At 41.4% G+C, this 12,528-nt stretch overlaps 1 protein-coding gene across 1 annotated transcript; it reads left to right on the plus strand.

Moving 5' to 3' along the window:
- The first annotated feature begins 285 nt into the window (after positions 1-285).
- On the plus strand, positions 286-6,154 carry LOC149826859 (myb family transcription factor PHL7-like). Its single transcript, XM_090019006.1, has 7 exons — positions 286-608; positions 2,681-2,900; positions 3,283-3,359; positions 3,467-3,509; positions 3,670-3,727; positions 3,948-4,017; positions 5,458-6,154. The coding sequence occupies exons 2-7, from the start codon at positions 2,693-2,695 to the stop codon at positions 5,806-5,808; spliced, it is 807 nt and encodes a 268-aa protein (XP_089875132.1). The 5' UTR covers positions 286-608; positions 2,681-2,692; the 3' UTR covers positions 5,809-6,154.
- The last annotated feature ends 6,374 nt before the right edge of the window (positions 6,155-12,528 follow it).

Below are 12,528 nucleotides of genomic sequence, written 5' to 3' on the forward strand. Positions count from 1 at the left end.
GTGACTGGTGAGTGAGGTGGTTTTCTTAATAAAAGAACCAATTATTTGAATCGTTTCAATCAATTAACTAATTAAAGGTCAATTGAAATGATTTTAGGACCAAGCGTGTTTTCTGAAACCTAAATGTGAGAAATAGGTCGTCAAATGACTAGTAACCTACAAGTCGAAGCTTCTTCCCGTAATTATATGATAAATTATGAGGTTTTCAGTAAACTATTCCCGAGCGACGTCCGTCACACGCGACCATCAAGGCAGAGCCAAAAATCAGAAGGCACGGACGAATCAGAGCGACTATGCAAATTTTATGGCAAAATTGGGGCCCGCAGGAAACCCTGATCTCTCTCTCTCTCTCTCTCTCTCTCTCTCTCTCTCCAATTTCCACTCTCTGAGATCGTTCTAGATTCTTCCTCACGGATGAGGCTGATTTCGTTCGATTGATGAGGGTTAGGTCTAGGGTTTCGAGTCGGGAGGATGAGGCATCGACGGGCTCTTTCGTGGTTGCAGTGGATCGGTGTTCGTCGAGCGAGCGGAAAGCGGGACTTGCGCCGGTAACTCTAGGGGTTTCGTGAGCGATTGGATTCTGCAGTTGCGTTTGTCTTCTTCTCGGGGTAATTCTTGATTTTGATTCTTTTTCTAGGATGGAAAATTCGTGATTGTGATTGGTTTGTGGTTCAGTTTGATTTATTTTTTAGTTGATTTTTTGTAGTGGACGAGTAATTTTAGGTTTGTTTTTTGCCTGGATAGTTTTCTTTGTTTCTGAATTAGATGTAGCTTCCAATTTTTCTTTGATGTACATTTCTTGTTGGTTGCTTAACAAACGAACAGACGGTTAGGTGAATTCTTTCTGGGAGGGCATGAATTAGCGTAAACAAAGATTAAATAGACTCGAGTTTTCGGGACAAAACAGGCTACTGCAAATATGGTGTTTTGATTTAGTATCTGGAGAATCCCAACATTCTCATCCATTAACAAGCACGGTTGATTTTGAATCATGAAGCATTTACTGTTCCTCCTGGTCACTATGTAGGTGATTTTTCAGCCAATCGTAGGGATTCTTTACCTGGAGCAATAGTTGGGAAGTTTTAGGTATTTTGAATGATCAGAACATGAAACATTTACGGGAAATGATTAAGGTGGGAATGTAAATTCAGATCTAATTTGTCGGTATCTCCTATATAAAAGTTGGGTGGCTGCCACAGATGTTTGGGGCCGTGGAAGAAGGGCTTTTGCTCGCAGCTGAACTTTGCTACAATGTGTAGTGTGTACCCTTGTTGAATAAGCTGAGTTGTATTTTCTCCATATATCATAGTGCCTCCCATTATTTTTTGCGGATAACCATGCTGGTCAAGTGAAAAACTTTAGGTGTTACGACTTAAGAGTCTTCATACCCTGGCATTCTACTCAAAGGTCTAATGAAGGGCTTTTGGTGCCTCCCTCAGTTTGAAAACATCTTCATATTCATGTTCGGGACAATGCATCAAAATCTTTGTAGGAAATATCTCGTACTGCATAGGAATCTCTAGTAATTACTGATGACTTGCAGATAGCATACCCTCATTTTTCATATTGTCTAGGCTTAATTGTTAATGAAATTGCATTGAACTGTTGAGCGACCTTCCCCTTCTTCCTGAGATGTGTTTCTCTATACAAGTAAACATGCACGCATGCAAGTTCAAAGACAGTAAATTTCAGGCATCGACCCATCTTTCCAGTTAATAACTCTTATTCTCATCTTAGTGTAATGATCAAATCAATATAGATTTATTGCTGGATACAATAAGTGCATATAAGTTAGTATTCTTTGTTTTTTTTAGATTGAAAATCATTCTGCAGAGGCCATATTTAGAAAACACTCTTATATGGTGCTGACTACTCTTCAACTTAAGACTAGGAATAAGCAGTGCATGTAGTATGTGTCCGTTGTGGTGTGTATGGAGTAAGAGTGGGTGATATGATTAAAAATTTAATACATTAGTGAGCATTCATAAATACTGTCAATAAAGGAGATAAATTAGAATGTCAAATAAAAAACTTTGGGCATATTGCATGCAGGTCTGTAATGAACCTAGTGAGAAAGGTTGTCTTGATGCAAGCAGAAAGAATTATGAAAAAAAAGGCAAGACTAGTGAAAGCATGTACGCAGACACACTCATCCCATCATGGTGGTAGTTTATATTAGTGCAATTTGGATCATTGATCTTTCCATTCTTTAATATTTAGATTACATGACTTGTTCAATTAATCCTGCCAAGCTAATAAGTAGACTACATCAAACACATCCATATGACTAGAACTTAAAATTGATGATTGGATCTACATAAGCTCAAGGCAATATATAAGGCATCCATCACTTTCCTGCACCATTCATCATCTGTATCCTTCCTTAGTGATGGAAGTTTTTGTTTTTATGCCCCAGATAGTTTAAGTGATATATCTATGCCTTGTAATATTTAGTCTACATTCCGATGGCATTTATTTTTTTCTATTCTTGAAGTCTTCAACAAGCTGTGAGGTTTTGATGATGTGCCAAATGCCAGATGATGAAAGTTCAACACGTTAGTTGGTGGATTCTTAGTATGGATGGTCCTTATGAAGTCGAACATGATGCGATCTGTTGGACTACTAGGTCTCTAAGAATCATTTTATAATAAAACCTAGACTGCTGTTTCTCATCTTGCAGCATGTTGAACAAATGTACCACACAAAGGAGATCTCAGGGATGGGTTTGGTGTCCCATAAGCCCCCGGGAGCTGAGCAGCTTGCAAATATTGGAGTTCTTGGAGGATCTACACTAGGAAATTCAACTACTCCTGGAGGATCTAGCAAACAGAGGTTAAGATGGACTTCAGATCTTCATGAACGTTTTGTCGAGGCTATTGCCCAACTTGGTGGACCAGAAAGTGAGTATTTTCTATCGAGTTATAAAGTTTAATTTGACTACATTTTACCCATATTTCATGTGAATCTTGTTCCCTACGTGCATTTAAAGCTATGCCACATAGATACTCCATTTTAATTCCTGTTCTATCCCCCTATATATTAGTCGTAATGGAAACTTCATAAAGATAGTTGTATCCATGTGTCATAGATTTAAAGTGGTTTAATATCCTGGGAAAGCTGCAATTTTCCTTTCATATTAACTTTTTGTTTAATTGAACATTCATGGCATTTCACCATGGTTCAGCTGCAGCTATGGCTTGTACTTCGTAGCTTATGTTCTATTTTTGACATGTCTCCATCATTATTATTACTTTTTTACTTGTTTCATAATGGTTGTTTCAGGAGCAACACCGAAAGGTGTCTTAAGGGTGATGGGTGTGACTGGGCTGACCATCTATCATGTCAAAAGTCATTTACAGGTAGGCCCATTGGCCATTTCTTTTTTCAGCTTAGCGTATTCAGGATCATTTTAAATTGGTAATTCTCATTAGTTTGGTTCCCCATTTTGTTTTCTTCTAATGTGTAGAAGTATCGACTAGCGAAGTTCATTCCAGAATCTCCAGCTGATGGTAAATACCTACCATTGTAATTTCGTGTTTATGATTACTGCACTCCTATGTGTGATGTCTGCTTTCTATTCTAAGAAATTTTGACGGTTGAGGGGGTTACACTGTGTCAATAAGTGATTTTGCCTTTGAGCTTAATTTCAGATGCATATGTGAGTTTCAGGTTTAAAGGATGAAAGGAAAGGTCCTGCTGATGCCCTTTCTGACATGGAAAGTTCACAGTAAGTAAAAGATGTTTATTATTATTTTTTTTAGTATGTGATATCTGTGAGTTGCTAATTTTTGCAGGAAGAGAAGGCCCTTTTCTTTTAAGTGCTTGTGAAATTATCCTACAGACCTTGTGAAGTTTTATGTGGATATATTCATAAGTTGGAAACTGACATGTGCATGTTCCAAATGATGCATCTGAAACTACACATTGTGTACCATTTGATATTTCAGAGGTTTACAAATCAATGAAGCATTGAGGATCCAGATGGAGGTGCAGAAGCGATTGCATGAACAACTTGAGGTTTGTCTTTTCCGCCCCGACAAAGAAAACAATACTTTTGTTCGGATCAGTGGGACAACAGTGGAAAATGTTTGTTTTCCCATATATCTCAGGAAAATCTCAGTGAGAAAGACGTTTTATAGAGAATATGAAAATCAAGAAGATACCTTTTCTAGAAAGTGGGGAACTATCAATAACATACAAAAAGGGAATGGTAAACGTATACTAAGGAACCAATGCAAAACCTTTATTTAAAAAAAAAGGGGAAACACCACAATTTTTTTTCTGCTGATATCTCCCTATATTTTCTTCATATTTTTAAAATTAGCAATGTTTTCACTTTTCAAACTCGAGAAAATACATTTTTTATAGGCAAGCTGGGACATAACCCCGTGGGATTTGGCCCTCAGGCACCGTTGTTTATGATAGTGCAACCTAACCATCCAGCTATCTTACCATTTTCTTATTTTCTCACATAAAAATCAGGATATTTTTAGATATCAACAGCCAAGAATAGAACCCAAGTTCTTTTGGCTTAGTGTTACTTTTACAAATAATCTATCAAATGTGAGTTCTCTCTCTCTCTCTGGGGGGGGGGGGGGGGGAGTATACACAGTATTGAACGTTTCCCATTGGCTCCACATCTTTTAGTCCATCTCTTCATGTGCTGCATGTGATCTTCATTGGTATATAATTATGCTTCTGTAGAACTTTTGAAGTTCATCACTAGTCTGTCATGTGTAAAAACATGGCTTATGACTGTATGCATGCCAAGGCAGAACCGATAAAATAGAACCTTCAGCAGCTTTTTATGAAACCCTTGCAAAAACCGTAGCTCCTTGATACCTGATGTGCTCATGACTTCTTTGTCCTCCATCTCAGGAAAATCTCAGTGAGAAAGACGTTTTATAGAGAATATGAAAATCAAGAAGGTACCTTTTCTAGAAAGTGGGGAACTATCAATAACATACAAAAAGGGAATGGTAAACGTATACTAAGAAATGCAAAACCTTTATTTAAAAAAAAGGGGAAACACCACAATTTTTTTTCTGCTGATATCTCCCTATATTTTTTTCATATTTTTAAAATTAGCAATGTTTTCACTTTTCAAACTCGAGAAAATACATTTTTTATAGGCAAGCTAGGACATAACCCCGTGGGAGTATACACAGTATTGAACGTTTCCTATTGGCTCCACATCTTTTAGTCCATCTCTTCATGTGATCTTCATTGGTATATAATTATGCTTCTGTAGAACTTTTGAAATACATCACTAGTCTGTCATGTGTAAAAACATGGCTTATGACTGTATGCATGCCAAGGCAGAACCGATAAAATAGAACCTTCAATTTGGTATGGTATACATCCTGTTGTTGTGTACAGCAGCTCTGTATGAAACCCTTGCAAAAACCGTAGCATTGATACCTGATGTGCTCATGACTTCTTTGTCCTCCATTACAGGTGCAGAGGCAGTTGCAGTTGAGAATTGAAGCACAGGGAAAGTACCTGCAGAAAATCATTGAGGAGCAGCAGAAGCTTGGGGGGTTGCTCAAAGGAAGCGAGCCTTCTGATCCACTCCCATCTGATGACAAACTGCCACAAGTTTCAGCCTCATCTTCGGATTCGCACAAGAGGCGAAGGGTGGAATCACCATCATATTCACCAACCAAACAGATTGGAAAGAAGGCCGATTCTGCCTCTTGCAATGCAGAATATGTGTGTTCATGGGAGGAAAACTCCTTTGGAAGCCATGGAAGATTCCATTTTGATTTAGCAGCAGCAGGTCAGAAAGAGAACAGCGAAGAACAATGACCGAGAAATATAAAGTTGGGACTGGTTACAGTATTTCAGGAGTGCAATTCTTCTTTCACAACCATTTGTTGAAGTGAGCACATGATGAAGTCTGCCGATGCTTACTGGTTTCACCAGAATCAGGATGTGTAGACCGAGTGCATGAATGCTACCACCCCGTCTGTAAATGATATGTTTTATGTAATGATATTAACCAGCAGAGGCTGAAGCTTGTTGTATATTATTTTTCTAACAGTTCTTGGTAGCACAACTTTACACATTTGCACCAAAAAAACAAATGACATGGGACCCTTCTGAATTTGGTAAAAATCAACAATATTTTTTAAATGTTTTGAATGTTTCCAAAGCTTGGGCAGTCGTTTAATGATATTAGAGGAGCTTGGCTAATCCACCAGAAGTGTACTTGAATAAATGGTGAGTTTGTGTTGATTGCTATCTACATAGAATGGGAAATTTCCGCTCGGTGACGTACTCATTTGACTCCCTGTAGAGCTTATTTGAGTCCGCGTTTGTTTGATGCCCTTATTAAAGTGTCTTTTTTTTCATAGGAAAGAGGGTTTTTTTTATTCAAAAAACAACCATTTAAGTGAGAAATATGTAGGAAATGCAAAAAAGTATCCTTCTCACCAAAAACGGATTCACGCCTTCCTCATGGGGAACCGATTTTTCCTTGGATTGGGGTGTAACAAACGCCTGATCAACTTGCAGAGGATGGCCTTTCAGAAGCACCTACATCGTACTAGGGCTGTAACTTGATAAAAGCTGAACTCGTTGCTGGCCTAGGGCTGTCAGGTGTCAGAACTTCACCTATCCTCAATCTGACCCACCTGATAAGACTGGACAATGGACTGGGTTAGCTTCATTAATGGGTCTCATAACTTTACATGGTCGCTTCAATGGAGTTTGTGTTTCTTCTCCAATCTGGATATCCAAGTCCCTTCTATAATTTTATATCATGGTAAAAAATCTCATTCTTTGAAAAATATCGTAAGAAAAAATCTCGTGATTTTTTGAAAAATATGTTTTTTGACAAAATGTGAACTCCCCGTTTAGTTATACACTGCCGGTCCCAAGCCCAAATAAAGAAGGAGGGTTGCGATAGGCCACCAACATAAAAACTTAGTTACACCCTATGAATATGAACCAATATGAGAATTTCGTTGGGGCGTTCACTACTGAGCGACACATTGTACTCTATAGGCCCGGAGGCAGTGATAAATGGGCAAGGGTTGCTAGGTCGTCGCCCAAAAGCGACCCATCACACCGACGCTCGGGTGTGGTGTCAAATAGGCAAGGGTTCCCTCAGTTTGTTGGACGGGTGGGGGTAAAGAAGATAGTTCAAGACCATAAAATTAGGTTAGCCACTTGGAATATAGGGTCTTTAAGTGGTAAGTTGGTAGAGTTAGTAGATGTTATGTGTAGAAGAAAGATATTTTATGTCTACGAGAGATCAAATGGGTAGGTGAGAAAACAAAAGTGATAGAACCTTGGGGATATAAGATTTGGTATACAGGAATAAATAAGAATAAGAATGGAGTAGAGATTGTTATTGGTCGTGAGTTTATAGATAATGTAGTTGAGGTCCTTAGGAAGGGTGATAGGATTTTACTTATTAAATTAGTATTAGGTACGAATATTATTAATATTATTAGTGTTTATGCACCACAAGTAGGTTTAGATGATTCAATTAAGCACCAATTTTGGAAAGATTTAGATGGAGTAGTACAAGGGATATCTTATGGAGAAAAGCTTTTCATCGGCGGTGACCTTAATGGACATGTAGGCATTAGTAGGGATGGATTTGAAAGTATCTATGGAGGCTATGGTATAGGAGAAAGAAACGAAAGTAGAGAAAGGATTTTAGATTTTGGTTTGTCCTATGATATGATCTTAACAAACACTTGGTTTAGGAAGAGGGAGTCTCACCTAATAACATTTAAAAGTGGGGTTAATACGAGTCCGATAGATTTTTCTTACTTAGAAAGAGAGATAGGAGTTGTTGCATCAATTGTAAGGTTATACCGGGAGAAAGTGTAGCTACACAACATAGAGTCTTAATTTTAGATCTTAGAATTAGAAAATGCCGCAAAAGGGATAGACATAGGATAAATCCTATAATTAAGTGGTGGGCACTGAAAGGAGCTAAACAAGGAATGTTTATAGAGCATGTAATTAAGGAAGCTGATTGGTGTTTTGAGGAGGATTCAGAATTAATGTGAAATAAGATAGCGGGTGGCACGAGAAAGGTGGCTACAGAGGTATTGAGTGTAACGCCCCAAAATTTCGACTTGTGATTTCGAAAACCTCATCAAAAAACCTTTCAAAGATTTAAAGTTTGAACTTTTAAAAACGACAGCGGAAGATATTTAGAAAGGAACACAAGTCAATAATCTTGGGTACGTTAGCTGAAAAACCATCATTCACATGTACAACAACTTAAAGGAATTTAAGAAATAAGGCAATAGATTAAAATCTGCAGTTTATTACAAAATGAGCATTTTATTCTAAAGTTCAATAAATCTAAAAAAACTCCAAAAAGTCTTAGAGCCAAGCCGCCAGCAGAAAGAAGACAAATCTTGATCCATGTTGCACCACGCCATCGGCTGCCAGTAAAGTCCTACTCCTCACCTGCCCATGAAATGGGTCAGTTTCATAACAAACCAGTAGGTGCACGAAACAGATAAGTAGAATAAAACAAAACAGGGCATTCATGAGATAAGCAGTTATGATATTTAAGCAATTAAAACAATTATAGTCTATTCTAACAAATGTAATAAGTGCAAAGAAATGTTAGTTGAAGCAGTGTAAGTCTTAGCCATCTACAACTATTCATGAATATATTCTTTAAGTTCTGATATTAACTGGCATGTGGGTACGCATAGACGCGAAACGTAGAAACAGCCGAGACCGATCCGAGGGTTTATTATGTCAGGTGTTTTCATTAACCCGGATGGCTGACTGAGTCCGCTCCTAAGGGGACGGTCAGTGACCAAGAGAGTAAATCCCCAAAGGCATTCGTGGCCCATGAATGCAGCCAACTTCTGCAGAAGTGCCTGGGAGTTACCACCTAGGATAATTTATGGTAATCCCAATTCCCCTAACTCCGATGATTAGGGAAAACCGAGTCTTTTGCTCGTGGGGTGGTTGTTAACAACCTGTCCATCGGAGTCTTTGTATCATCCATCCTCTCCCTTGATGAACCGTGAAGATCGGATGGGTACGACGGGGGTTTCTTAATCGCCGCCCCATCCTACATGCTCTGGTCCATTAGACCCACTCGAGCATCTTGCTTGTGAAGGCGAAATGGTCACCATTTATGTGATCTCAGCAATGTGCTAATTGCACTCATCGAGGTTGCTACAACCTCATCAACCCACCATCGTAACCCACATGGGACGTACTTGTCCACAAGTACGATCATACCTTCCTAGAGGTACAACTACGATAATGTTTTATGATTTCTTTGGTTCCTACATGACATGTTTTGCTTTTCTGAGCAATTGGCCTGTGGAGGCCGATATTATCACATCAAAATCAATAAAGTGTAAATTTCACACTTCAATACACTCCATGATCTTACATAAAATTCATACCGTACCTGTCTTAAGGTTCGATTACAATAGCAATTGCAGTGCATTCTGAGTCTATTCACAAAGTCTACCTTAAGTATGCAGTTTCAAAAGAGTAATCATGCAAAATAGATAATTATCAGTTAAGTAATCTTACACGTAAACATGCATGCCAATTAAACTACTTGATGAGTCTACCCAAAGAATTTACATTATGCAATTTCAAAAGAATCACAAAGAGTAAACTTTGACCAGTCAATATTTCTTCAGATACACAAGTATGCAAAATAACTATTCTATCTCAGAAGTCTTATTTTATTTTGTTCATACATACTATTCGTGTGACTTTCCCCTACCTCGGAATGTCGTGCAGCTGCGTGCGTCTACGCGTGTAGATGATATAAGGCTCGGGCCGCGGAGCCAGAGCGGGGGTCCGATGTGTGGTCTGCAACAGTGCTATGTTAATTATAATGCGGAGAAGTAGAAAAACAAGCCTGCCTATAGGAGAAAAAGAGAGGCAGCAGGGGTGTGCCCCTGCTGGCCGAAAACCGAAACACGACAAGGGTGAGCCCTTGCCTGCAGACAGCCGCGGAGAGACAGGGCTGAGCCCTCTGTCAAAAACAAATAGCGTGGGGGCAGGGGAACAACCCCTGCCGACAGCCACCAAGTGGCAGGGGCTGAGCCCCTGCCGACAGCAAGAAGTGGCAGGGGCTCAGCCCCTGCCAACAGCACACAGTGGCAGGGACTGAGCCCCTGCCGACAGCAAGAAGTGGCAGGGGCTCAACCCCTGCCAACAGCACACAGTGGCAGGGGCTGAGCCCCTTCCGACAGCAATGGATGGCAGGGGGCCAGCCCCTGCCGGAAGCATAAGGATGGCAGGGGGCCAGCCCCTGCCGGAAGCACATGGATGGCAGGGGGCCAGCCCCTGCCGGAAGCACCAGACGGCAAGGGCCAACCCCTGCCGACAGCAAGAAGTGGCAGGGGCTGAGCCCCTGCCGACAGCACTGGACGGCAGGGGGGGGCAGCCCCTGCCGAAAGCATAGGTCGGCAGGGGCCAACCCCTGCCGACAACACGAAGTGGCAGGGGCTGAGCCCCTGCCGACAACACAGGTCGGCAAGGGGCCAACCCTTGCCGACAGCACTAGACAGCAGGGGGGGCCAGCCCCTGCCGAAAGCACAGGTCGGCAGGGGCCAACCCCTGCCGACAACACTGGACGGCAGGGGGGGCAGCCCCTGCCGAAAGCACAGGTCGGCAGGGGGCCAACCCCTGCCGACAACATGAAGTGGCAGGGGCTGAGCCTCTGCCGACAGCACAGGTCGGCAAGGGGCCAACCCCTGCCGACAGCACTGGACAGCAGGGGGGCCAGCCCCTGCCGAAAGCCACAAGGTGGCAGCAAAAAGGGGTGCCGCAGGGGCCACCGGTCCCCTACCGGCACTCCGGCGAATCGTAGAGGGAGAAGGGGACGACAGAGGCCGCGTAGGCCACCTGTCGGGGCCTCGGTGACACAGGGAGGCGGTGGGAGGCCGCGGCAGTGGCTGTGAGCCGCCTGCCGGCCTCCCGGCGAGGTGACAGGGAGGGAGTGAGGAAGAGAAGAGGGAGGAGAAAATGGAAGAACGACGTACCTGGGGGTGGTGGCCGGCGTCGGCGGCGGGTGCAGCAGGGAAGGAGACCGGCGCGGGGGAGGAAGCTCGAGAGGGGAGGCGTGCCTCCCCTCGCCCTCCAGCGATGCTCATAAAGAGCTCGGGGGGGGGGGGGTGATGAAAGGGGAAACCTCGGTGGGTTTCCCCAATCAACCCGTAAACGAAGGGGGAGAAGAGGGGAGGGGGCGGCGCTCGGGATTCTGCGTCGGGTTACTTGAAACCCTAAAGAAAAAATGAGTCTGGGTCGGGTCCGGACCCGACCCGGCCCGGGTCCAAAACAAAATTTTTTTAAATGGGGTTTTTACATTGAGTGAGTCTAAAGGCGGTGCACCGCTAAATAAGGATACATTATGGTGGAACGAGGATGTCAAATTAGCTATTAAGGTTAAAAGAGAGTGTTATATAAATCTAAGTAAGAGTCATGATAATGAAAATTTGGAGAAGTATATGATAACAAAGAAGGAAGGTAAAAAAGTAGTTCGAAACGCGATGGATAAGGTATATAAGGAGGTTTATGATAAGTTTGATACCAAAGAGGGTGAGAAGGATATTTATAGGCTTGCAAAGATGAGAGATAGGAAATCGAGGGATCTAGGTATGGTTAGATGTATCAAAGATGAACCACAAAGAGTTTTAGTCAAAGATGAGGAGATTAAGGAGAGATGAAAAGATTATTTTGATAAGCTATTTAATGGAAGTCATGCGTAAGATCTTGGAGACTCCTCCATTCATTTTCATAAGATGAATCGTGACTTCATGCGCAAGATTCAAAAAAAAAAATTGCAGAGGTTTGAAGAAAATGAAATCAAGAAGAGCAGTTGGCCCAGATGGTATACCTATCGAGGCTTGAAAATACTTGGGTGAGAAAGGCTTAGAATAGTTGGCAAATCTTTTTAACAAGATTTGACAGACAAATAAGATGTCTAATGAGTGAAGGAAGAGTACTTTGGTGCCTCTATATAAGAATAATGATGATTTACAAGATTGCACAAACTATCGTGGTATAAAACTCACGAGACATACTATGAAACTTTGTGAGAGGGTGATTGAGTATAGGTTGAGGAAGATTGTCATGATATCGGAGAATCAATTTGGTTTTATGCCTGAAAGATTAACTATGGAAGCTATACATCTTCTTAAACAACTTATAGAGAGAGGAACAAAGATTTGCATATGGTTTTTATTGATTTGGAGAAGGCATATGATAGAGTACCTAGGGATGTTCTCTGGTGGACAATGATGAAGAAATGTGTTTCTCTCAAGTACATTAGTATAATTAAAGATATGTACGAAGGAATAGTAACCAATGTCCGCACTTGTGGAGGGGTGACAACCAATTTTCCTATAACGATTGGGTTACATCAAGGATCTGCATTAAGCCATTTCCTATTTACTATAGTGATGGATGAGCTTACAAGATCAATTCAAGAAAATGTGTCGTGGTGTATGTTGTCTGCTTATGATATTGTTTTAATTGATGAGTCTAGAGTTGAGGTTAATACTAAGCTGA

The sequence above is a fragment of the Nuphar pumila genome, chromosome 10 (genome assembly GCF_984573655.1).
Source record: "Nuphar pumila chromosome 10, dmNupPumi1.hap1.1, whole genome shotgun sequence".
Classification (NCBI taxonomy): domain Eukaryota; kingdom Viridiplantae; phylum Streptophyta; class Magnoliopsida; order Nymphaeales; family Nymphaeaceae; genus Nuphar; species Nuphar pumila.